This window comes from Neovison vison, chromosome 14 (genome assembly GCF_020171115.1).
Source record: "Neovison vison isolate M4711 chromosome 14, ASM_NN_V1, whole genome shotgun sequence".
In the NCBI taxonomy this organism is placed as follows: Eukaryota; Metazoa; Chordata; class Mammalia; order Carnivora; family Mustelidae; genus Neogale; species Neogale vison.
Window position 1 is genome coordinate 32,103,795 of NC_058104.1, and position 27,166 is coordinate 32,130,960.

Genomic DNA, 27,166 nt, shown 5'->3' on the forward strand with positions numbered 1-27,166 from the left:
CTAAAGATACAAACGTAGTGATCCAAAGGGGCACGTGCACCCGAATGTTTATAGCAGCAATGTCCACAATAGCCAAACCATGGAAAGAACCTAGATGCCCATCAACAGATGAATGGATAAAGAAGATGTGGTATATATACACAATGGAATACTATGCAGCCATCAAAAGAAACGAAATCTTGCCATTTGCGACAACATGGATGGAACTAGAATGTATCATGCTTAGCAAAATAAGTCAAGAGGAGAAAGACAACTGTCCTATGATTTCCCTGATATGAGGAAGTGGTGATGCAACATGGGGGCTTAAATGGGTAGGAGAAGAATCCATGAAGCAAGATGGGATAGGGAGGGAGACAAACCATAAGTGACTCTTAATCTCACGAAACAAACTGTGGGTTGCTGGGGGGAGGGGGGTTGGGAGAAGGGGGGTAGGGTTATGGACATTGGGGAGGGTATGTCCTTTTGGGTAAATTGGAAGGGGAGGTGAACCATGTGAGACTATGGACTCTGAAAAACAATTTGAGGGGTTTAAAGTGGCGGGGGGGTGGGAGGTTGGGGTACCAGGTGGTGGGTATTATAGAGGGCACAGTTTGCATGGAGCACTGGGTGTGGTGAAAGAATAATGAATACTGTTTTTCTGAAGATAAATAAATTGGAAAAAAAAAAGAATCATGTCATCTGTGAAGAGAGACAGTTTGATGTATTCTTTGCCAGTTTGAATACCTTTTATTTCTTTTTGTTGTCTGATTGCTGTTGCTAGGACTTTTAGTACTATAATGAACAAGAGTGGTGAGAGTGGGCATTTCTGTTGTGTTCCTGATCTTGATGGGAGGGCTGTCAGCTTTTCCCCAATGAGGATGATATTCGCTATGGATTTTTCATTGATAGATTTTATGAACTTTAGGAATTTCCCTCTATCTGTATACTTTGAAGAGTTATGGCACCAAGAACCATGAGATACCTTGGAATAAACCTAACCAAAGAGGTAAAGGATCTGTACTCGAGGAACTACAGAACCCTCATGAAAGAAATTGAAGAAGACATAAAAAGATGGAAAAGTGTTCCATGGTCATGGATCAGAAGAATGAACATTGTTAAAATGTCTGTACTGCCCAGAGCAATCTATACTTTCAATGCCATCCCAATCAGAATTCCACTGGCATTTTTCAAAGTGCTGGAATGAACAATCCTAAAATTTATTTTGAACCAGAAAGGACCCCAAATCACTAAGGAAGTGTTGAAAAAAAAAAAAAAGCTGGGGACATCATGTTGCCTGATTTTACTACCAATTTGTAATCACCAAGACAACATGGTACTGGCACAAAAACAGACACATAGTCCAATGAAACAGAGTAGAGAGTACAGATATGGACCCTCAACTCTGTGGTTAAATAATCTTTGGAAAAGCAGAAAAAAATACCTAGTGGAAAAAAGACAGCATCTTCAATAAATGGTGCTGAGAAAATTGGATAGCTATGTATAGAAGAATGAAACTCCACCATTCTCTTACATGATACACAAAGATAAACTCGATGTGGATAAAAGACCTCAACATGAGACAGGAATCTATCAAAATCCTAGAGTAGAACATAGGCAGTAACCTCTTTACATCATCCATGGCAACTTCTTTCAAGACATGTCTCCATAGGCAAAGGAAACAAAAGCAAAAATGAACTTTTGGGACTTCATCAAGATAAAAGCTTCTGCACAGCAAAGGAAGCAGTCAACAAAACAAAGAGGCAACCCACAGAATAGGAGAAGATATTTGCAAATGACATTACAGACAAAGGGTTGATATCCAAGATCTATAAAGAACTCCTCAAACTCAACACCCAGAAAATAGATAATCACATCAAAAAATGGGCAGAAGACATGAACAGACACTTCTCCAAAGAAGACATACAAATGGCTATCAGAGACATGAAAAATTTTCATCATCATTAGACATCAGGGAAATGCAAATAAAAAAACCACATTGAGATACCATCTTACACCAGTTAGAACAGCCGAAATTAACAAGACAGTAAACAACAAGCATTGGAGAGGATGTAGAGAAAGAGGAATGGTGCAAATGCAAGTTGGTGCAGCCACTTTGGAAAGCAGTGTTGTGATTCTTCAAAAAATTAAAGATAGAGCTACCCTATGACCCTGCAATTGCACTACTGGGTATTTACCCCAAAGATACAGATGTAGTGAAAAGAAAACCCAAATGTACCCCAATGTTCATAGCAGCAATGGCCACAATCACCAAACTGTGGAAAGAGCCAAGATGCCCTTCAACAGATGAATGGATAAAGAAGATATGGTCCATATATACAGTGGAATATTATATCTCCATCAGAAAGGATGAAAACCCAACTTTTTATCAACATGGACAGGACTGGAGGAGATAATGCTGAGTGAAATAAGTCAAGCAGAGGGAGTCAATTATATGGTTTCATTTACTTGTGGAGCATAAAGAATAACATGGAGGACATTAGGAGAAGGAAAGGAAAAGTTAATTGGGGTAAATCAGAGGGGGAGATGAACCATGAGAGACTGTGGACTCTGAGAAACAAACAGGGTTTTGGAATGGGTGAGTCTGGTGGCGGGTATTAAGGAAGGTACGTATTGCATGGAGCACTGGGTTTGGTGTGTTAACAATGAATCTTGGAACACTGGAAAAAAATAATGAACAATAAAAAGAAATTTTAAAAAAGGTACCACTGTTGGCATCTTTGTAACTCAAATTCCTAAAGATGATAAGCAGAGATACAAATTTAATTGATTTCAAATTTTGTGATTATGGCACATGAGGCTTGCTGCTTGTCCCTTGCGTCAGTGATACTATCATTTCTTACCATTTAGAATACTGAATTGCTCACTCTGTCCTCCAAACACAAATTTTAGCTTTGTATTTTCTTTTCCTTTCACTGTTGATACTTGCTTTTAGTGTTCATTGATCTAACATGTTGTTTGTATTCTATTGTTTATTCCAGGTAAAATATCATCTGCGTTTTGGTGCAGGTACTGAGAGAACTTCGGATTTGCTAAGCTCCTTAGAAGATACTGGATGGCATACACACCTTCTGTTTCCAGAGGTACCTGATATGGGACCCAGGAACCCATTAAATAATGATGGGGGAGATCCTGGTGAGCTGTCCCCCAGAATTCTTACATTAATATTTTGTAAGATAATGTAAGAATATAATGTAATTCTTACATTAATATTTTCAAGCTAGCAGTCATTTCAACATGTGTGAATCATTTTTTTTAGTGAGTGAAAAAGTTTATTCATTGTGGCAGTTCATATTTAAAATTGAGTTTTTATTGTAAAAACAAGCATGTAGAAAACCTTATACATTTGAAAAATATCTTCCTATTACTGTAAATCATTTTCTGAATTTTATCAGTATGTATCCTTGCATTTATTTAGCCTTTGTTAGTAAACATTAACTCTGCTGACTTAATAGACACATCTTCATAAACTAACATTGTCTGCATATTTATGGTTCTAAATTAATTTTTTTTAAAAATTATTATTTATTTATTTATTTTCAGAAAAACAGTATTCATTATTTTTTCACCACACCCAGTGCTCCATGCAAGCCGTGCCCTCTATAATACCCACCACCTGGTTTTTTTAATTTAAGTTTTGGATAGTTAACATAGGATGCAATATTGGTTTCTGGAGTAGAGTTAAGTGACTCATCACTTACATACAATGTTCAGTGCTCAGCACAGCGCATGCCTTCTTTAATACCCATTGCCCATCTAGCTCATCCCCCACCCACCTCTCTGTTTGTTCTCTATCCTTGCATGGCTTGTTTCCCCCTCTCTCTTTTTTCTTTTCCCGCTTCCATATGTTTATCTGTTTTCTTTCTTAAATTCCACATGAGTGAGATCATATAGTATTTATCTTTCTCTAACTTATTTCACTTAGCATAATATACGTTAGCTCCATCCACATCTTTGCAAATAGCAAGATTTCCTTCTTTTTTAAAAATTTAATTTCTTTTCAGTGTAACAGAATTCATTGTTTATGCACCACACCCAGTGCTCCATGTAATACCTGCCCTCCATAATACCCACCACCAGGCTGGTGGTATTATGGTAGAGATTGCCTTAAATGTATAGATTGCTTTGGGTAATATAGACATTTTAATAATATGAGTTCCTCTAGTTCTTAAAATATAGAGATTTTAATAATATGAGTTCTTCTAGTTCATGAGTATGGAATACTTTTCCATTTCTTTGTGTCCTCTTCAGTTTCTTTCCTCTTATGTAGTTTTCAGAGTACAGATCTTTTACTTCTTTAGTTAGATTATTCCTAGGTATCTTATTGTTTTTGGTGCAGTTGCAAATAGGATCAGTTCTTATTTTTTTTGGCTGCTTTGTTATTGGCATATAGAAATGTAACAGATTTCTACACATTGATTTTATATACTGCACCTTTGCTGAATTCATGTATGAGTTCTAGTAATTTTTTGGTGGAGACTTTCAGAGTATTATATCAACTGCAAATAATGAAATAATGAAAATTTGACTTCTACCTTGCCACCTTGCCAATTGGATGCCTTTTATTTCTTTTTGTTGTCTATTCAAACAGGTTACGACTTCCAGTACTATGTTAAGTACCAGTAGTGAGAGTGAACATCCTTGTCTTTTTCCTGACTGTAGGGGAAAGGCTCTCAGTTTTTCCTTACTGAGAATGATATTAGCTGTTGGCCTTTCATATATGACCTATAGGATGTTGTGATATGTTCCGTCTATCCCTACTTTGTTGAGGTTTTTTTTGGGGGGGGAGGAGATTTTATTTATTTATTTGACAGAGAGAGAGGGAGAGCCCAGCAGGGGGAGGAGCAGGCAGAGGGAGAGGGAGAAGCAGGCTCACCGACCAGGGAGTCCAATGCAGGACTCGATCCCAGGACCCCGGGATTATGACCAGAGCTGAAGGCAGATGCTTAACTGACTAAGCTACCGAGGTGCCCCAAATTGAGGGTTTTTATCAAGAAAGGATGCTGTATTTTGTCAAATGCTTTTTCTTCATCTATTGACAGTATCATATGGTTCCTATCCTTTCTTTAATTAATATGGTGTATCCTGTTGATTGATTTGCAGATGTTGAACCACTCTTGCAGCCCAGGAATAAATCCTGCTTGATCATGGTGAACAATTCATTAAATGTATTTTTGAATTCAGTTTTCTAGTATTTTATTGCATCCATGTTCATCAGGGATATTGACCTATAATTTTGGAATTTGGAGAATAGTATTAACTCTTCTTTCAGTGTCTGGTAGAATTCTCCTGGGAATTTGTCTGCCCCTAGACTTTTGTTTGTTGGGAAATTTTTAATTACTGAGTCAATTTCGTTGCTGGTTATGGTCTGTTCAAATTTTCTATTTCTTCTGTTTCAGTTTTGGTAGTTTGTAGGTTCGTAGAAATTTGTCCATTTCTTCCTGGTTGCTCAGTTTGTTGCATCTAATTTTTTATAGTATTCTAATTGTTTGTATTTCTGTGGTATTGGTTGTGATATGTCCTCCTTCATTTATTATTTTATCTATTTGGGTCCTTTTATCTTTTTGATAAATATGACTATGGTTTTATCAATTTTATTCATTCTTTTAGAGAATTCTTTGAAAAATGAGCTCTTAGTTTCATTAATCTGAAATCTCTTAATTTTGTTATATTTTTGTTTCTATATCATTTATTTCTGCTCTAATCTTTTATTATTTCCCCTTTTTCTACTGCCCTGAGGCTTTATTTGCTGTTCCTTTTCTAGCTCCTTTAGGTGTAAGGTTACGTTGTATATTTGAGACTTTTCTTGCTTCTTGAATTAGGCTTGTATTGCAATAAACTTCCCCTTAGGACTGCTTTCACTGCATCAGGTTTAGATTGTTTTGTTTTCATTTTTACTTGCTGCCTTGTATTTTTTAATTTCTTTTTTTTTAAGATTTTATTTATTTGACAGACAGAGATCACAAGTAGGCAGAGGCAGGCAGAGAGAGAGGTGGAAGCAGGCTCCCTGCCGAGCAGAGAGCCCGATGTGGGGCTCAATCCCAGGACTCTGGGATCATGACCTGAGCTGAAGGCAGAGGCTTTAACCCACTGAGCCACCCAGGTGCCCCTTTATTTCTTTTTTTTTTCTTTATTTCTTTTTTTAATGTAATGACTGTATATTTATTATGTTCAGTTAGCCAGCATATAGTATGTCATTAATTTTTTTATTAATTTATTTATTTTCAGCATAACAGTATCATTATTTTTTCACCACACCCAGTGCTCCATGCAAGCCGTGCCCTCTATAATACCCACCATCCGGTACCCCAACCTCCCACCCCCCCGCCACTTCAAACCCCTCAGACTGTTTTTCAGAGTCTATAGTCTCTCATGGTTCACCTCTCCTTCCAATTTACCCCAATTCCCTTCTCCTCTCTAACACCCCTTGTCCTCCATGCTATTTGTTATGCTCCACAAATAAGTGAAACCATATGATAATTGACTCTCTCTGCTTGACTTATTTCACTCAGCATAATCTCTTCCAGTCCCGTCCATGTTGCTACAAAAGTTGGGTATTCGTCCTTTCTGATGGAGGCATAATACTCCATAGTGTATATGAACCACATTTTCCTTATCCATTCGTCCATTGAATGGCATCTTGGTTCTTTCCATAGTTTGGCGACTGTGGCCATTGCTGCTATAAACATTGGGGTACAGATGGCCTTTTTTTTCACGACATCTGTTAATTTTTGATGTAGTGTTCAGTGATTCATTAGTTGCATAGAACACTCAGAGCTCATCACAACATGTGCCCTCCTTAGTACCCATCACCTGGTTACCCCATCCCCCCTCCCTTCTATAACCCTCAGTTTGTTTACCAGAGTCCAGAGTCTCTCATGGTTTGTCTCCCTCTCTGATTTCTTCCCCTTCAGTTTTCCCTCCCTTCCACTGTGGTCCTCAATACTTTTTAAAAATTTCTTCTTTAATTTTCTGCTTAACTCATTCATTCATTTTCTTTAATTTTTTAAATAAGTCAAGCAGAGAGAGTCAATTATCATATGGTTTCACTTATATGTGGAGCATAACAAATAGCATGGAGGACAAGGGGAGTTAGAGAAGAGAAGGGAGTTGAGGGAAATTGGAAGGGGAGGTGAACCATGAGAGACTATGGACTCTGAAAAACAATCTGAGGGTTTTGAAGGGGCGGGGGGGTGGGAGGTTGGGGGAACCAGGTTGTGGGTATTAGAGAGGGCACGGATTGCATGGAGCACTGGGTGTGGTGCAAAAACAATGAATACTGTTACGCTGAAAATAAAAATAAATAAATAAACAAACAAATAAATAAATTTTAACTTTATTCATTTTTTAGTAGGATGCTCTTTAACTTTCAGGTATTTGTGGTCTTTCCAATTTTTTTTTTTTTTTTTGTGGTTGACTTAAAGTTTCATAGCATTGCAGTTATATTATTCTTTTTGGTTGATAAATGAGTTTTAATTATGCAGTGGTAATTTAAAATTCTTTTTTAATACCTTGAAAGAAAAAAGTAAACAGTAAGGGCTTTGAACCAACTAACTAACAATCTTGAGAAGTTATCTTTTTTAAAAAAATTTTTATTTTTTATAAACATATATTTTTAACCCCAGGGGTACAGGTCTGTGAATTGCTAGGTTTACACACTTCACAATGCTCACCATACCACATACCCCTCCCAATGTCCATAACCCCACCCCCCTTCTCCCACCCCCCTATCCTCCAGCAACCCTCAGTTTGTTTTGTGAGATTTAGAGTCACTTATGGTTTGTCTCCCTCGCTATCCCATCTTGTTTCATTCATTCTTCTCCTGCCCCCTTACCCCCCCTTGTTGCATCTCCACTTCCTCATATCAGGGAGATCGTAGGACAGTTGTTTTTCTCCACTTGACGTATTTCGCTAAGCATGATACCCTCTATTTCCATCCACGTTGTCGCAAATGGCAAGATTTTATTTCTTTGATGGCTGCATAGTATTCCATTGTGTATATATACCACATCTTCTTGATCCATTCATCTGTTGATGGACATCTAGGTTCTTTCCATAGTTTGGCTATTGTGGACATTGCTGCTATAAACATTTGGGTGCACATGCCCCTTCAGATCACTACGATTGTATCTTTAGGGTAAATACCCAGTAGTGCAATTGTTGGGTCATAGGGCAGTTCTATTTTCAACATTTTGAGGAACCTCCATGCTGTTTTCCTGAGTGGTTGCACCAGCTTGCATTCCTACCAACAGTGTAGGAGGGTTCCCCTTTCTCCACATCCTCGCCAGCATCTGTCATTTCCTGACGTGTTAATTTTAGCCATTCTGACTGGTGTGAGGTGATATCTCATTGTGGTTTTGATTTGTATTTCCCTGATGCCGAGTGATATGGAGCACTTTTTCATGTGTCTGTTGGCCATCTGGATGTCTTCTTTGCAGAAATGTCTGTTCATGTCCTCTGCCCATTTCTTGATTGGATTATTTGTTCTTTGGGTGTTGAGTTTGTTAAGTTCTTTATAGATTTTGGACACCAGCCCTTTATCTGATATGACGTTTGCAAATATCTTCTCCCATTCTGTCAGTTGTCTTTTGGTTTTGTTTACTGTTTCCTTTGCTGTGCAAAAGCTTTTGATCTTGATAAAATCCCAATAGTTCATTTTTGCCCTTGCTTCCCTTGCCTTTGGTGATGTTCCTAGGAAAATGTTGCTGAGGTCGAAGAGGTTGCTGCCTGTGTTCTCCTCAAGGATTTTGATGGATTCCTTTCTCACACTGAGGTCCTTCATCCATTTTGAGTCTATTTTCATGTGTAAGGAAATGGTCCAATTTCATTTTTCTGCATGTGGCTGTCCAATTTTCCCAACACCATTTATTAAAGAGGCTGTTTTTTGTCCATTGGACATTCTTTCCTGTTTTGTCAAAGATTAGTTGACCATAGAATTGAGGGTCTATTTCTGGGCTCTCTATTCTGTTTCATTGATCTATGTGTCTGCTTTTGTGCCAGTATCATGCTGTCTTGATGATGACAGCTTTGTAAGAGCTTGAAGTCCGGAATTGTGATGCCACCAACTTTGGCTTTCTTTTTCAATATTCCTTTGGTTATTCGAGGTCTTTTCTGGTTCCATATAAATTTTAAAATTATTTGTTCCATTTCTTTGAAAAAGATGGGTGGTACTTTTGTAGGACTTGCTTTAAATGTGTAGATTGCTTTAGGTAGCATAGACATTTTCACAATATTTCACAATATTCTTTCAACCCAGGAGCATGGAACATTTTTCCATTTCTTTGTGTCTTCCTCAATTTCTTTCATGAGTACTTTATAGTTTTCTGAGTATAGATTCTTAGCCTCTTTGACTAGGTTTATTCCTAGGTATCTTATGGTTTTGGGTGCAATTGTAAAAGGGATTGACTCCTTAATTTCTCTTTCTTCTGTCTTGTTGTTGGTGTAGAGAAATGCAACTGATTTCTGTGCATTGATTTTATATCCTGACACTTTACTGAATTCCTGTACAAGTTCTAGCAGTTTTGGAGTGGAGTCTTTTGGGTTTTCCACATATAGTATCATATCATCCGCGAAGAGTGATAGTTTGACTTCTTTGCTAATTTGGATGCCTTCAATTTACTTTTGTTGTCTAATTGCTGAGGCTAGAACTTATAGTACTATGTTGAATAACAGACCTTAGCAGAAAAGCTTTCAGTTTTTCTCCATTGAGAATGATATTTGCGGTGGGTTTTTCATAGATGGCTTTGATGATATTGAGGTATGTGTCCTCTATCCCTACATTTTGAAGAATTTTGATCAGGAAGGGATGCTGTACTTTGTCAAATGCTTTTTCAGCATCTATTGAGAATATCATATGGTTCTTGTTTTTCTTTTATTAATGTGTTGTATCACATTGATTGATTTGTGGATGTTGAACCAACCTTGAAGCCCTGGAATAAATCGCACTTGGTCGTAGTGAATAATCCTTTTAATGTACTGTTGAATCCTATTGGCTAGTATTTTGGTGAGAACTCTCACATCTGTGTTCATCAAGGATATTGGTCTGTAATTCTCTTTTTTGATGGGATCCTTGTCTGGTTTTGGGATCAAGATGATGCTGGCCTCATAAAATGAGTTTGAAAGTTTTCCTTCCATTTCTATTTTTTGGAACAGTTTCAGGAGAATAGGAGTTAGTTCTTCTTTAAATGTTTGGTAGAATTCCCCCAGGAAGCTATCTGGCACTGGGCTTTTGTTTGTTTGGAGATTTTTGATGACTGTTTCAATTTCCTTACTGGTTGTGGGTTTGTTCAGGCTTTCTATTTCTTCCTGGTTCAGTTGTCATAGTTTATATGTCTCTAGGAATGCATCCATTTCTTCCAGATTGTCCAATTTGTTGGCGTAGAGTTGTTTATAGTATGTTCTTATAATTGTCTGTATTTCTTGGTGTTAGTTGTGATCTCTCCTCTTTAATTCATGATTTTATTAATTTGGGTCCTTTCTCTTTTCTTTATTTTTATTTTTATTTTTATTTTTTTCCTTTCTCTTTTCTTTTTGATAAGTCTGTCCAGGGGTTTATCAATCTCATTAATTCTTTCAAAGAACCAGCTCCTAGTTCCATTGATTTGTTCCATTGTTTTTTTGGTTTTTATTTCATTGATTTCTGCTCTGATCTTTATGATTTCTCTTCTCCTGTTGGGTTTAGGGTTTTTTTCTTGTTCTTTCTTTAGCTCCTTTAGGTGTAGAGTTAGGTTATGTATCTGAGACCTTTCTTGTTTCTTGAGAAAGGCTTGTACCGCTATATATTTTACTCTCAGGACTGGCTTTGTTGTGTCCCACAGATTTTGAACTGTTTTGTTTTAAATATCATTTGTTTCCATGAATTTTTTCGATTCTTTAATTTCCTGGTTGACCCATTCATTCTTTAGAAGGATGCTGTTTAGTCTCCATGAATTTGGGTTCTTTCAAAATTTCCTCTTGTGATTGAGCTCTAGCTTGAGAGCATTGTGGTCTGAAAATGTGCAGGGAATCATCCCAATCTGTTGATACCGGTTGAGACCTGATTTAGGTCCGAGGATGTAATCTATTCTGGAGAATGTTCTATGTGCACTAGAGAAGAATGTGTATTCTGTTGCTTTTGGATGAAATGTTCTGAATATATCTGTGATGTCCATCTGATCTAGTGTGTCATTTAAGGCCTTTATTTCCTTGTTGATCTTTTGCTTGGATGATCTGTGCATTTCAGTGAAGGGAGTGTTAAAGTCCCCTAGTATGACTGTATTATTGTCAATGTATTTCTTTGATTTTGTTATTAATTGGTTTATATAGTTGGCTGCTCCCACGTTGGGGGCATAGATATTTAAATTGTTAGATCATCTTGTTGGACAGATCCTTTGAATATGATATGGTGTCCTTCCTCATCTCTTATTATAGTCTTTGGCTTAATATCTAATTCATCTGATATAAAGATTGCCACTCTTGCTTTCTTCTGATGTCCATTAGCATGGTAAATTCTTTTCCACGCCTTCACTTTAATCTGGAGGTATCTTCGGGCTTAAAATGAGTTTCTTGGAGGCAACATATAGATGGGTTTTGTTTTTTTCAATTAGCAATAATCGCGCCTCGGATAAACCTCATTGGCTACGATACTGCCACTGCGCAAAGCTGGGTTTTGTTTTTTTATCCATTCTGATACCCTGTGTCTTTTGATTGGGGCATTTAGCCCATTAACATTCAGGGTAACTATTGAGAGATATGAATTTAGTGCCATTGTATTGCCTGTAAGGTGACTGTTACTGTATATTGTCTCTGTTCCTTTCTGATCTACTACTTTAGGCTCTCTCTTTGCTCAGAGGACCACTTTCAATATTTCCTTTAGAGCTGGTTTGGTGTTTGCAAATTCTTTTAGTTTTTGTTTGTCCCGGAAGCTTTTAATCTCTCCTTCTATTTTCAATGATAGCCTAGCTGCATTTGGTGTTCTTGGTTGCATGTTTTTCTCATTTAGTGCTCTGAATATATCATGCCAGCTCTTTCTGGCCTGCCAGGTCTCTGTGGATAAGTCTGCTGCCTATCTAATATTTTTACCATTGTATGTTACAGACTTGTTTTCCCGGGCTGCTTTCAGGATTTTCTCTTTGTCATTAGGTGACGGGGTGTGGGCCTATTCTTATTGATTTTGAGGGGGGGTTCTCTGCACCTCCTGGATTTTGATTCTTGTTCCCTTTGCCATATTGGGGAAATTCTCCCCAATAATTCTCTCCAGTATACCTTCTGCTCCCCTCTCTCTTCCTTTTTCTTCTGGAATCCCAATTATTCTAATGTTGTTTCATCTTATAGTGTCACTTATCTTTCGAATTCTCCCCTCTTGATCCAGTAGCTGTTTGTCCCTCTTTTTTTTTTCTTTTTATATAACATTTTTTTCCAATTTATTTATTTTCAGAAAAACATTATTCATTATTTTTTTACCATACCCAGTGCTCCATGCAAGCCGTGCCCTCTATAATACCCACCACCTGGTACCCCAACCTCCCACCCCGCCGCCACTTCAAACCCCTCAGATTGTTTTTCAGAGTCCATAGTCTCTCATGATTCAACTCCCCTTCCAATTTACCCCAACTCCCTTCTCCTCTCTAACTCCCCATGTCCTCCATGCTATTTGTTATGCTCCACAGATAAGTGAAACCATATGATAATTGACTCTCTCTGCTTGACTTATTTCACTCAGCATCATCTCTTCCAGTCCCGTCCATGTTGCTACAAAAGTTGGGTATTCATCCTTTCTGATGGAGGCATAATACTCCATAGTGTATATGGACCACATCTTTCTTATCCATTCATCCGTTGAAGCGCATCTTGGTTCTTTCCATAGTTTGGCGACCGTGGCCATTGCTGCTATAAACATTGGGGTACAGATGGCCCTTCTTTTCACGACATCTGTGTCTTTGGGGTAAATACCCAGGAGTGCAATTGCAGGGTCATATGGAAGCTCTATTTTTAATTTCTTGAGGGATCTCCACACTGTTCTCCAAAGAGGCTGCACCAACTTGCATTCCCACCAACAGTGTAAGAGGGTTCCCCTTTCTCCACATCCTCTCCAACACATGTTGTTTCCTGTTTTGTTAATTTTGGCCATTCTAACTGGTGTAAGGGGATATCTCAATGTGGTTTTAATTTGAATCTCCCTGAGGGCTAATGATGATGAACATTTTTTCATGTGTCTGATAGCCATTTGTATGTCTTGATTGGAGAAGTGTCTGTTCATATCTTCTGCCCATTTTTTATTGTGTTTGCTTGTTTCGTGTGTGTTGAGTTTGAGGAGTTCATTATAGATCCTGGATATCAACCTTTTGTCTGTACTGTCATTTGCAAATATCTTCTCCCATTCCGTGGGTTGCCTCTTTGTTTTGTTGACTGTTTCCTTTGCTGTGCAGAAGCTTTTGATTTTGATGAAGTCCCAAAAGTTTATTTTCGCTTTTGTTTTCTTTGCCTTTGGAGACATATCTTGAAAGAAGTTGCTGTGGCTGATATCAAAGAGATTACTGCCTATGTTCTCCTGTAGTATTCTGATGGATTCCTGTCTCATGTTGAGGTCTTTTATCCATTTTGAGTTTATCTTTGTGTACGGTGTAAGAGAATGGTCGAGTTTCATTCTTCTACATATAGCTAGCTGTCTAGTTTTCCCAGCACCATTTATTGAAGAGACTGTTTGTCCCTCTTTGCTCAGCTTCTTTATTCTCTGTCATTTGGTCTTCTATATCGCTAATTCTTTCTTCTGCCTCATTTATCCTCGCAGTGAGAGCCTCCATTTTTTTATTGTACCTCATTAATAGATTTTTTAATTTCAACTTGGTTAGATTTTAATTCTTTTATTTCTCCAGAAAGGACTTTTATCTCTCCCAACGAGTCTCTCTAATATCTTCCATGTCTTTTTCGAGCCCGACTAGAACCTTGCGAATCGTCATTCTGAACTCTAGATCTGACATATTAACAATGTCTGTGTTGATTAGGTCCCTAGCCTTCGGTACTGCCTCTTGTTCTTTTTTTTGTTGTGAGTTTTTCCGCCTTGTCATTTTGTCCAGCTAAGAGTATATGAAGGAGCAAGTAAAATACGAAAAGGGTTGCAACAACCCCAGCAAAATATGCTTTAACCAAATCAGAAGAGATATCAAATCATGAGGGGGGAGGAAGGGGATAAAAAGAGGTTCAGAAAGAAAAAAAAAGAAAAGGAAAAGAAACAATTAAAAACAGAAAACAAATAAAGAAAAAGCATAAAAAAGAAAAAAACATATATATATATATTAGATAAACTAGTTAAAAAATGTTAATAAAGAAGAGGGTAAAATTAAAAAAAAATATTTAGCAGAAGAAGAGAAAAAAAATTGAAAAAGACAAAAAATTAAATTAACTGCAAGACTAAAGACTCATGGGGAGAAAGCCATGAGTTCTGTGCTTTGCTTTCTCCTTCTCTGGAATTCTGCTGCTCTCCTTGGTATTGAAAGTGCACTCCTTGGTAGGTGAACTTGGTCTTGGCTGGATTTCTTGTTGATCTTCTTGGGGAGGGGCCTGTTGTAGGATTCTCAAGTGTCTTTGCCCAAGGCAGAATTGCACTGCCCTTACCAGGGACCGGGCTGAGTGATCTGCTTGGGTTCGCTTTCGGGAGCTTTTGTTCCCTGAGCGCTTTCTGTAGAGTTCCGGAGGACGGGAATGAAAATGGCAGCCTTCCAGTCTCAGGCCTGGAGGAGCCGAGAGCTCGGGGCCCCACTCCTCAGTGCGCCCTCAGAGAACAGCGCCCATTTACTCCCATCTCCCTAGCCTTCAGCCATGCTCCGAGCTCACCGAGCCTGCGACCAGTTCAAGGTAACACCGAGCTGAGAGCTCACTCCTCAGCTCTGTCTCTGTAGCTGGCTTCCCCGTTCTAATAACTGCAAGCTCTGCGACACTCAGACACCCCCGATCCTTCTGTGACCATGCAGGACCTGAGGCCACGCTGACCCTTTGTGGGCTTTACCCTGGTTTAGCCTCCTGAGCGATATCCCTCAGTGGAACAATCTTTTCAAAGTCCTGATTTTGTGCTCCGTTGCTCCGCCGCTTGCTGGGAGCCGGCCACCCCCCCCCCCCGCCACCGTCCATCTTCCCATCACTTTGGATTCACTTCTCTGCCAGTCCTACCTTTCAGAAAGTGGTTGATTTTCTGTTTCTAGAGTTGCTGTTCTTCCTTTCTTCGATCTCCCGTTGGATTTGTAGGTGTTTGCAATCTTTAGATAAGCTATCTAGCTGATCTCCTGCTACCTGAAGTAGTCTCAGCCTGCTACTTCTCTGCCATCTTGACTCCTCCTTGAGAAGTTATCTTTAAGAAATCATTCAACAGCAGACAAAAGCTATGTGTAATTTAACTATTATGAATAAAAATGGGCAACAATCAAAACCGTGTATAATAAGTACCTGGTTAAGAATATGAGAATATGTCAGTTTGGTAACTATCATGTAGTGGTTAAAAATAATCCTTATCAGGCCTAATAAATAGGGAACCATATATATAGAATCATAACTATGAGACATATGTATAAACCTATACAACAATTGGGATGGCTGTCCAAAAATGATTATAGTTAAACTAGAGTATTGATTGCATGTTGTTATTTTATCTTATCAAAAACATCTTGAATATTTTTCCAAGCAAAAGTTAAAAAGGAATCTGGCGGGGCGCCTGGGTAGTTTAGTGGGTTAAAGCCTCTGCCTTTGGCTCAGGTCATGATCCCAGGGTCCCTGGATCGAGCCCCGCATCGGGCTCTCTGCTCGGCAGGGAGCCTGCTTCCACCTCTCTCTCTGCCTGCCTCTCTGCCTACTTGTGATCTCTTCCTCTCAGATAAATAAATAAAATCTTAAAAAAAAAAGGAATCTGGCCTTTATTACAATTAATCTATGGCAAACTAAATGTAATTTGTGAGAGTAAGTTAATTGAAAATAGCATGATCTTGGTAGAAAAAGTAATTTAAATGAGAAAGAAGAGTTGATCACATAAAAATATTTTAAATAGAGCATTTCTTCTGGAAGGAGGTGTTTCCTTAAAAAGAACATTTTCTATAAAACAAGGAAGAAGATAATCACGCAAATTCCAACTATTGAGTGATACTGCATAGCAAATTTACATTAAAAAATTGGTGTAAGGGGACACTCTGGTTAAAGTGTGGTGACTAGGAGTTAGGTGACTTGATGTATTTTGTTCAGACTCTATTAATTGGTAGCTTTATTATCCTAAACGTTCTGGATTAAGTTTCTTCATCTGAAAAACGAGTGTTTGGAATAGGTCACCATTTAGGTCTCTTTTGACATGAAGATCCTATGATATTAATTATTAGAACTTTAGCTGATTAAGTTAGCTGAGGATAGGTGATGAGAGAGAAGATCAGAATTAGTTCAGTGAAATTTAAAAGTGAGATTTTAAAATTGTAATAAGAACAATTAAGATGAGATATACCCTCTAACTTTTAAGTGCCCAATACAATATTGTTAATTATAGCCATGTTGTTATAGAATAAATTTTTTTAAATTTTATTTTTTCAGTGTTCCAAGATTCATTGTTTATGTACCACACCCAGTGCTCTATGCAATACATGCCATCCTTAATACCCACTATCAGGCTCACCCATCCCCCCTACTCCCCTCCCCTCCAAAATCCTCAGTTTTTTCCTCAGAGTCCACAGTCTCTCATTTCTAAAACTTTTAATATTGCAAACCTGAAATGCTATCCATTAAACACTTCTTAATGTTTCCCTCTCTCCAGCTGCTGGAAACACAGATTCTACTTTCTGTTTCTATGAATGTAGGTCAAATGCCCCATATAAGTAGAATCATGCATTAATCGTCCTTTTGTGCATAATGTCTTCAGGGTGCATCCATGTTGTAGAATATGACAGAATTTCCCTCTTTTTAAAGGCCGAATAATATTTTACTGTATGTATATGATGCATTTTGTTTATCCATTCATCTGTGGAGGGACAGAGGTTGCTTTTACCTCTTGGCTATTGTGAATAATGCTGAATGAACATAAGTGTGCAGATTATCTTTTTGAGATCCTTTCTTTGGTTCTTTTGGTTATATGCCAAAAAGTGGGATTGTTGGATCACACAGTAGTCATTTTTAGTATCTTGAGAAACTTCCATACTGTGCACCATTTTATATTCCTATCAACAGAGCAAAAGTTTTCTGATTTCTTTACATCATCATTAACACTTGGTCTTTTATGGTTTTTTGGTAGTGGCCATCCTAACAGTTATGAAGTGATCTTTCATTGTGATTTGGATATGTATTTCTGTGATAATTAGTGAAGTTGAATGTTTTTTCCTGTGTTTTTTTGACCATTTGTGTTGTTTTCTTTGAAGAAATGTCTTTATGAGTACTTTGCCCATTTTTTTTTCTTTGCCCATTTTAAAATCAGCTTATTTTTGTTATTGAGTTAGAGGAATTCTTTACATACTCTTTTTTTAAAAAAGATTTATTTACTTTATTTTAATTTTACTTTTACTTTTTATTTATTTATTTTTAAACATCTTAATTTTTTTTTTCAGTGTTCCAAGATTCGTTGTTTATGCACCAAACCAGTGATCCATGCAATATGTGCCCTCCTTAATACCCACCATCAGGCTCACCCACCCCCTCCAACCCCTCCTTTTCAAAACCCTCTTTGTTTCTCAGAGTCCACAGTCTCTCCTGGTTCATCTCCCCCTATGATTTCCCCCAATTCACTTTTTTTTTTTCCAATTTATTTATTTTCAGAAAAACAGTATTCATTATTTTTTCACCACACTCAGTGCTCCATGCAAGCCGTGCCCTCTATAATACCCACCACCTGGTACCCCAACCTCCCACCCTCCCGCTACTTCAGACCCCTCAGACTGTTTTTCAGAGTCCATAGTCTCCCAATTCACTTTTTCTTTATTTCTCCTAATGTCCTCAATGTTATTCCTTATGCTCCTCAAGTAAGTGAAACCATATGATAATTGACTTTCTCCGCTTGACTTATTTCACTCAGCATGATCTCCTCCAGTCTAGTCCATGTTGATAACAAAAGTTGAGTGTTCATTAAATGATCTGTCTATTGCTGAAAGTGGTGTGTTAAGATACCCTACAATTAATGTATTCATATCAATATAACTTTATTTTGTTTAACAGTTGGCTTCTGTAGTTGGCTGCTCCCATGTTGGGGGCATAAATATTTATAATTGTTAGATCTTCTTGGTGGATAGACCCTTTAAGAATGATGCAGTATCCTTCTGTATCTCTGACTACAGTGTTTAGCTTAAAATCTAATTTATCTAATATGAGAATCACTACCCCAGCTTTCTTTTGAGGCCCATTAGCATGAAAGATGGTTCTCCATTCCTTTACTTTCAGTCTGGCTGTATCTTTAGGTTCAAAATGTGTCTTTTGTAGACAGCATATGGACGGGTCCTCTTGTTTTATCCATTCTGTAACTCTGTGCCATTTTATGGGAGCATTTAGGCCATTCACATTGAGAGTGATAATTGAAAGATAAGTTATTATTGACATCATGTTGCCTGTGAAGTCCTTGTTTCTATAGATTGTCTTTTTAAATTTCTTTTTTTTTTTGGATTTATTAATTCTATTTATTTTTTTCCAATTTATTTATTTTCAGAAAAACATTATTCATTATTTTTTCACCACACCCAGTGCTCCATGCAAGCCGTGCCCTCTATAATACCCACCACCTGGTACGCCAACCTCCCCCCACCCGCCACTTCAAACCCCTCAGATTGTTTTTCAGAGTCCATAGTCTCTCATGGTTCACCTCCCCTTCCAGTTTACCCAAATTCCCTTCTCCTCTCTAACGCCCCTTGTCCTCCATGCTATTTGTTATGCTCCACAAATAAGTGAAACCATATGATAATTGACTCTCTCTGCTTGACTTATTTCACTCAGCGTAATCTCTGTTCTGTGTCACTCTTGGGTTCTTTCTTCTTTTATAGAACCCCCTTAATATTTCTTGTAGTGCTGGCTTGGTGGTCACATAACCTTTTAAACTTTGACGGTCTTGGAGGCTCTTTATCTCTTTTGTTTTAACTTTTGCATGCAGTTTAAGGTAAGGATCTAACTTCATTCTTTTGCATGTGGATATCCAGTTTATCCACCACCATTTGTTTTGAAGAGAGTATCCTTTCTCCTGGTGGCCTTGTCAAAGACATTTGACCATGTATGTGAGAATTTATTTCTGGGATGTCTGTTCTGTTGGTCTCTATGTCTGTCTTTATGTTGCTAGTATACCAGTACTGTTTTGTTTACTGTAATTTTGCATTATATTTTGAATCAGGAAGTACAAGGCCTTCAGCTCACAAGAGCAAGTACTCTCTTTTCTTGGGATTATTTTGGCTATTCGAGATTCTTTGCAATTTCATATGGATTTTAGGATTTTTTTTTTCTGTTTCTGAAAACAATGCCATTGGGATTTTTTAAAAAGTTTAAAAAAAAATTCTGGTTAGTTAACATACAGTGTAATATTAGCTTGGGTATACAATTTAATGCTTCAGCACTTCCATACATACACCTGGTGCTCATCACAAGGATTTTGATAGAGGTTGCATGGAATCTGTAGATAATTCTGGGTAATATGGATATTTTAACAACAGTAAGTCTCCCAATCCAGGAACAAGGAATGTCTTACATTTACTTGTGTCATCTTTAATTTCTTTCTGCAGTGTTTAGTAGTTTTCAGTGTAGAAGTCTTTTCACCTCCTTGGTTAAGTTTATTCCTATGTATTTTATTCTTTTTGATGCTATTATAAATGGGATTGTTTCACATCTTGTTTTGAGCATCACTTCTGTTTACATGTTGGGTATGTCTAGTATTGAATTCTCATTTATTTTGGCTGATAAAATTACATAAAGCAACAGTATCATTTTCATATAGTATTTTAGTTTTGAAAAGATAATAATACAATTTCATGTTATCTATTATCTGTTTGTGTCCCAAATCGCTATAGGTTTTGGGAAGTTGTTTTGTTCTTTGAGTTAAAAGCTTTGAATTACCCAAATTGCCTTCTTTGTTTGCCTGGTTGTTTCTTGGTATACTGAACTTGATCATCTTTGTTTTCTCATTTAGGGTACATCAGAGAAGGGTTCCTGCTTTTGCAGCATATCATAGACCAGGCCATCATTACATACCATAACGGCGAAGCTGCAAAACAAATGTTACATGATGCCATCATTTTGCTTAATAGGTTTCCATACCCTGCTTATTATATGGATCCTTTTTGGTACAATTTTTCAGCTCTCTTCCCTTTGGTAGTTATACTTGCATTTTCTCTAACTGAACTTACCCTCATCAGGACCATTGTTTCAGAAAAGGAAAAGAGATTAAAGGTAATTTCACTTTCTTTGTAGCATTTTGGGCCCAAGGAACAGATTTTGTGCTCTATACCTTTGGCATTGATAAATAATTATATCACAATAACAGTGTACAAATATACAAATTTTCTGATGGCCTACTTTTATCTAAATTCTTGATTTGGCCTATAGCTTTATTGACTAATGGCTAGTTAACATGAATATTATGGAGAGAGGTCATATATTAAATATGCTGAATCTTTTTTGGAATAAAATAGGCAACAAAGAAATAATCATATGAGGTCTTGAGTTAGACTGATTTAAGATGCACTACAATTCCAAGATTTGAGATGCATGTCAGTGTTGAGTCAAATTAAGACCATATTGTTAAAAACAGTGGCTCTAAAGTAGCTAAAAATACATTACATGTATTTTTATACATATATAAAATGTATAAATTTTATATGTGGGGCTAAAATACATTATATGTCTATAAAAAATTTTAAGAAAAGGGAAAACCATTGATTCATCCATCTATCCATTAATCTGTTCATTTATTTATTAATTACCAACTTCTTATCAGGGACTTTGATAGAGCTTAATTTTAAATATTGGCTCCACCAATAATTAACTCTGTGATCATAGCCTGCTTCTTAAGATGTAAATTGAAGATAATACCAAATTTCTAGGGTTATCAGGGGGATTAAGTGACGTTTTGTTTTAAAAACTACCTAGGTCAGTCTCTCACCTATAGTAAGCACTCAACAAATGGCAGTTAAAAAGAGAGGACACAATTTCTACCTACTAGTAAAGGTTTAGTTGAGGAGATAGTAATAAACTGAGTTACTTTGATAATATTAAGTACCTACAGTTCTGGAAAAGCTATTCTTTTTTTTTTTTTTTAAAGATTTTATTTACTTATTTGACAGAGAGAAATCACAAGTAGATGGAGAGGCAGGCAGAGAGAGAGAGAGGGAAGCAGGCTCCCTGCTGAGCAGAGAGCCCGATGCAGGACTCGATCCCAGGACCCTGAGATCATGACCTGAGCTGAAGGCAGCGACTTAACCCACTGAGCCACCCAGGCGCCCCCTGGAAAAGCTATTCTTAAAGTATTGAGGTTGTGCTGCTTGGTCTGTGCAATGGGGAGACGGCCCCAGAGGATGGACTTTAAGACTATTGGTGTCCTATCAGTGCTGCTGGCAGAAGAATGACTCTGGAAAGGAATGTGGGGGTAGCATGGTTTAGATTAAGGGTTGGCAAGCTTTTTGTGGAAAGCACAGAATAGTAAATTTTTTAGGCTTGTGGGCCACATGCATCTCTGTCACATATCCTTTTCCTTTACTCCTCCCCCTCCCATTTGGTCCATAGACGTAGTTTGCTCACATAAAGTTTAACTATGATATCAAGACTGAAGATGTGGAACCAATTGTGAAGCAACTAGAGCAGGAGAAAAGCAGGGAGTGTCTATGGCAGGGTGATTTAGTATAAAGGAGGGAAGAGTTTAGGAAGTATTTGGGTGGTAGAAACCAGTGGAAATGGATATGTACATAGTTAACTTCATATTCTGAAATTTTGCACATACTTTTTTCAGCAGCTTTCTTTTCCACGAATCATGTTGTTCTTAAGGTAGTTTGATCTTATTGTATTGGGGTGAGGATATATGCTATGTTTCCTTAAGGGATGGTGATGGTTGGGTTTAATAAAGACGGAAAAATACAGGAAGAAAAATCATTCTTTTCTGAGGCAGGGTATTTTCCCTCTTTCCAGATTGCCTGGATATGCTAATGAAACTTACCGTCCTCCAAATCACTAAGGCTTGAAACCTCAGTCTTATCAGTATAGTATAGTATAATATAGTATAGTATAGTATAGTACAGTATTGTGTAGTATGGTATTTAGAATGCTGCCATTCTCTGCCTCTATAACTTCTAGGTAAGTTTCTTAACTTCTCTGTGCCTTGACAGTAAAAATAGAGGTAAAAGTACTCCTATCGCATAGGGATATGGCAATGATTCAAGAGATACTGGCTATAGTATATAGAAAATGTGATGTAGATGTCCACAATAGTTATCTGTTTTCTAAATTCTGTTTCTTTCTCTTTATGTGTAGAAATGTCATTTTCTAGTGTAAACTCTTACTGATTTTTTACCATCCAGCAATTTCAGAAATCCTCTCATTGGTTTCCCTAACCACTGTTTTTCCTTAGTCTTATTTTACATTAAGCCCTTTTCTTTCTACCCCAAATGGTTAATTTTGTACCATTCTTATTTTTGTTTCTCTGACCAGCATGTCTTTTTCTCTCTTTTCTAAGTCGTGAGTAATCTCTCTGAAATCTATTTTCAACTACAATTTACTAGTTTTCTCTTTTGTCTCCAGGTCATGTTACACAAACTTCAATCAGGTAGTTTAGATTTCTAATTAGGTTTTCATTTTAAAGTTTCTAATTGAACTGTAAAATACATACATATAAAATATACATACCTATGTGTGGATCACTGAGTTATCCAACATGAACACACACATGTAACTACTATTCCAGTCAAGAAATATAATGCCTGTAATCCAGAATTCCTCACATTCCTTCCAAATCACTGCACCTTCCCTCTTCCACAAAGATAATCACTAACTTCTAAAACCCTATGTCAGCATTACCTGGTTTTAAACTTTATCTGAATAGGATTATACAATAGCTATCCTTTTGTGGTCTGTATAGTTATGACTCAGCCATTTTCTTTGCGGTGTACTATTACATTTAATGAATATATCACAATTTATCACTCTTCTGTGGATGGATGCATGGTTGTTCCAGTGTTGGGCTATTACAGTAAGCTACTGTGAATATTTTAGTGCACATGTGCACATTTTTTTGTTGGGTTTATACCTAGGATTGAGGTAGATGGAGTATACAGTATACATGTTTTCAACCCTGTTAAATGAGGCCAAATGTTTTGCCAAAATGTTTGTGTCAGTTTGTTCTCTTAATCAGTAATGTATGGGAGTTAACTCTTGGTCTGTATGTATGCCGACACTTGGTGGTGTTAGTCTTTTTAAATGTTAACCATTGTGGAAGGCATATATTGATGCCTCATTGTGGTTTTATTTTATTTTAATATTTATGTATTTATACATTTATTTATTAAATTTAAGTTCAATTAGCCAAGGTACAGTATAATCATTGTTTTAATTTGATTCACCTCATTAACTGATGTTGTTGAACATCTTTTAATATACTTATTGGCCACATGGATATCCTCTTTTGTGAAGTATCAGTTCAGAAGTCTTTTCCCCATTTTTCTGTGGGGTTGTGTGTCATTCATCTATTTACAAGCATTCTTTATATTTTTGAATACTAGTTTTTAGTATGATGTTTATATTGCAAGTATTAACTCCCAGTCTCTAGCTTGTCTTAATGGTGTCTTTGGATTTATAAAAGTTACTAATTTTAATGTAAGTCTTTAACCTTATGATTAGTGCTTTCTGTGTCCAGCCTATGCTGGCTGAGTTCTCTCCAGGTCTTTAGATACTCTTCTATTCTAATCTTTGTATTTAAGCTTCTTTTTTTTTTAATTAAATTTATTTATTTTCAGGAAAACAGTATTCATTATTTTTTCACCACACCCAGTGCTCTATGCAAGCCGTGCCCTCTATAATACCCACCACCTGGTACCCCAACCTCCCAACCCCCCGCCTCTTCAAACCCCTCAGACTGTTTTTCAGAGTCCATAGTCTCTTATGATTCACCTCCCCTTCCAATTTCCCCAAACTCCCTTCTCCTCTCTAACTCCCCATTGTATTTAAGCTTCTAAATTTCCCTCTAGTCCTAATTTTAGTTGCATCCTACAAATTGAAGTATAGTATTTTCTTTATCATATAGTTCAAAGAGTTTCTAATTTTCATTTTGGATTTTTTCTTTGACCCATAAGATAATTAGAAAAGCATTTAAAAATTTCAAATATATTAGGAGCCAGTATTTGAGTTAAAATTTCTGAAATTTTGATGGCATTAGCTTTGTGGGCTAGACTGTAGCCAATTTTAGCAAATGTTCCACATGCATGTGTGCACTAAAACCAATGTGTACTGTGTGTTCGATGGGTGCAGTTTTCTCTGCGTTATAATAAGTTAGTCATGTTGTTCATATTTTTTTTTAGAGAGAGAGAGGAGGTTGGGAGGGACAGAGGAAGAAGGTGAGTGAGAATGTTAAGTAGGCCCTATGCCCATTGTGGAGCCTGATTGTGGAGGCTGGATCTCACAACCCTGAGATCATGACTTGAAACAAAATCAAGAGCTAGACACTTCTCCAACTGAACCACCCAAGCACCCCTGTATTGTTCATTACTTTTTAAAAATTTTTATTATCTTTTTTTTTTTAAAGTAACAACTCTGAGGTCAAGAGTCACATCATGCTCTACTGACTTGAGTCAGACAGGCTTCCCTGTTGTTCATATTTTTTTAAAGATTATATTTATTTATCTGAGAGAGAGAGAGCATGCACATGTGTCAGGGAGAGGGACAAGTAGATTCCCTGCTGTGCAGGGAGCCCGATGCAGGGCTTGATCCTAGCACACTGAGATCATTACCTGAACTGAATGCAGACGCTTAACTGATCCACCCAGGTGTCCCTGTTTATATCTTTAACATGGATTTTTATGTTAGTATATCAGTTATGGGGAGAAGTATGTTGAAGATCTCCCTCTATTATTATTGATTATTGAGTTGTTGGTGTTCATGATTGATTATTAGAGCACTTTTTTATGATAGCTGCTTTAAAGTCATTATTAGATAATTCTAATATCTATGTCATCTTGATTTGGCATTTGAGGATTTTCTTTTTGTTTTTAGAGCTTAGATTTTCCTTATCTTGGTTTGTTGAATAATTTGGGGTTGTATCTTGAATATTTTGAATATTGTGTTATAAATCCCTTGACCATTTTGAAAATTTTCCATTTCAGTTTCTAGCTATCTCTTCATGCTTAGGATACACATCTTTGCAAATGGCAAAATCCCATTCTGGTTTTTGGCTGATTAATATTTCATTATATATATGCTACATCTTCCTGATCCATCTGTTGATAGGCACTTGGGTTGCTTGCATATCTTGGCTACTATAAATAATGCTGCAGTAGACATAGGGAAGCATATATCTTTTGGAATTAGTGGTTTCATTTTCTTTGGGTAAATACCCAATAGTGGAATTAGTAGATCATATGGTAATTCTATTTTTAATTTTCTGAGGAACCTCTACACTGTTTTCCACAGTAGCTACACCCATTTGCATTCCCACCAACAGTATGAGAGGGTTCCTTTTTCTTATTACCCTCACCAATACTTATTTCTTGTCTTTCTGATTCTAGCCATTCTGGCAGATATAAAGTGTTATATTTTGATTTGCATTTCCTGAGGATTAGTAATCTTGAACATCTTTTCATGTCTGTTGATTATCTGTATGTCTTCTTTGGAAAAATGTCTATTCAGGGCCTCTCTCTATTTTTTAAGTGGATCATTTGTTTTTTTGGGTATTGAGTTGTGTAAGTTCTTAATATATTTTGGGATGATAACCCCTTACTGGATATATCATTTAGAAAGACCTCCCATTCAGTGGCTTATTTTTGTTGATTGTTTCCTTTAATGTGCAGAAGCTTTTTATTCTGATGTAGTCCCAATAGTTTATTTTTGCTTTTGTTTCTAGATGTATCTAGAAGAATGTCACTATGACTGATGTCAAAGAAGTTACTGACTGTCTTCTCCTCTGGGGTTTTAATGGTTTCCTGTCTCATGTGTAGGTCTTTAATCCGTTTTGAATCTTTGTCTGTGGTATAACAAGGTGGTCCAGTTTCATTCTTTTGCATGTTGCTGTCCGGTTTCCCGAACACCATTTGCTGCAGAGACTATTTCCATTGTATGATCTTTCCTTTTTTGTAGAAGATTAATTGACCACGTAGTTGTGGTTGATTTCTGAATTTTCTCTTCTATTCCCTTGGTCACTGTGTCTGTTTTTGTGCCAGTACCATACTGTTTTGATCACTACAGTTTTGTAGTATAACTTGAAATCTGGAATTGTAATACCTCTAGTTTTTTCTTTTCAAAACTACTTTGGTTATTCACAGTCTTTTGTGGTTTCATATAAATTCTAGGATTGTTTGTTCTAGTTCTGTGAAAAATGCTGGTGGTATTTTGATGGGGATTTCATTAAATTTGTAGATTGCTCTGGGAGCGTAGACATTTTAACAATCTATGTTCTTCTAATCTGTGAGCATGGAATTTCTTTCCATTTGTGTCATCTTTAGTTTCTTTCACTGATATTTTATAGTTTCAGGAGTATGGGTCTGTCAGTTCTTCAGTTAAGTTTATTACTAGGGTTTGTTTTTTTTTCTCCACAGCCTTACCAACACCTATTGTTTATTATGTTTTTGATTTTAGCCATTTTGATAAGTGTGAGGTGATACCTCATTTGATTTGCATTTCCCTGATGATAAGTGATGATGAGCATCTTTTCGTGTGTTGTGGTTGTTTGTATGTCTTCTTTGGAGAAATGTCTGTTCCTGCCTTCTACCCATTTTTAATTGGATTTTTTGGCTTTTGGGTGTTGAATTTTGTAAGTTCTTTATATATTTTTGCATACTATGCTGACTTATGGTTCATGAAGCTCACTTTTAAAGCTCCACTTCTAAAACAATCTTGCCCATTATGTTATTTGGATTTTAGTGTTCATAGGTGAGGAGATTGAGGCACAGAGAGGTCAAGGAGTTTGCTTAAGGTTATATTGCTGGTAAGTGGCAGGAAGAATGAAGATTCAAACTGGGGGAATCAGTCTCAGGTTTATTGCACTGGGAAAAATTAGCCTCCGAAATGTACA

The 27,166-nt window shown here is 37.0% G+C and overlaps 1 protein-coding gene and 1 pseudogene across 1 annotated transcript in view; one reads left to right on the plus strand and one right to left on the minus strand.

Moving 5' to 3' along the window:
* The window catches only part of LOC122895416 (phospholipid-transporting ATPase ABCA3-like), a 177,751-nt gene that overhangs the window by 27,972 nt on the left and 122,613 nt on the right, over positions 1-27,166 (plus strand). The window contains exons 4-5 of the mRNA XM_044232803.1: positions 2,979-3,132; positions 20,090-20,349. Of these exons, the coding sequence (XP_044088738.1) occupies positions 2,979-3,132; positions 20,090-20,349 (414 nt within the window). The remainder of the gene's footprint in view (positions 1-2,978; positions 3,133-20,089; positions 20,350-27,166) is intronic.
* Positions 11,469-11,639, minus strand: LOC122896204 (annotated as a pseudogene).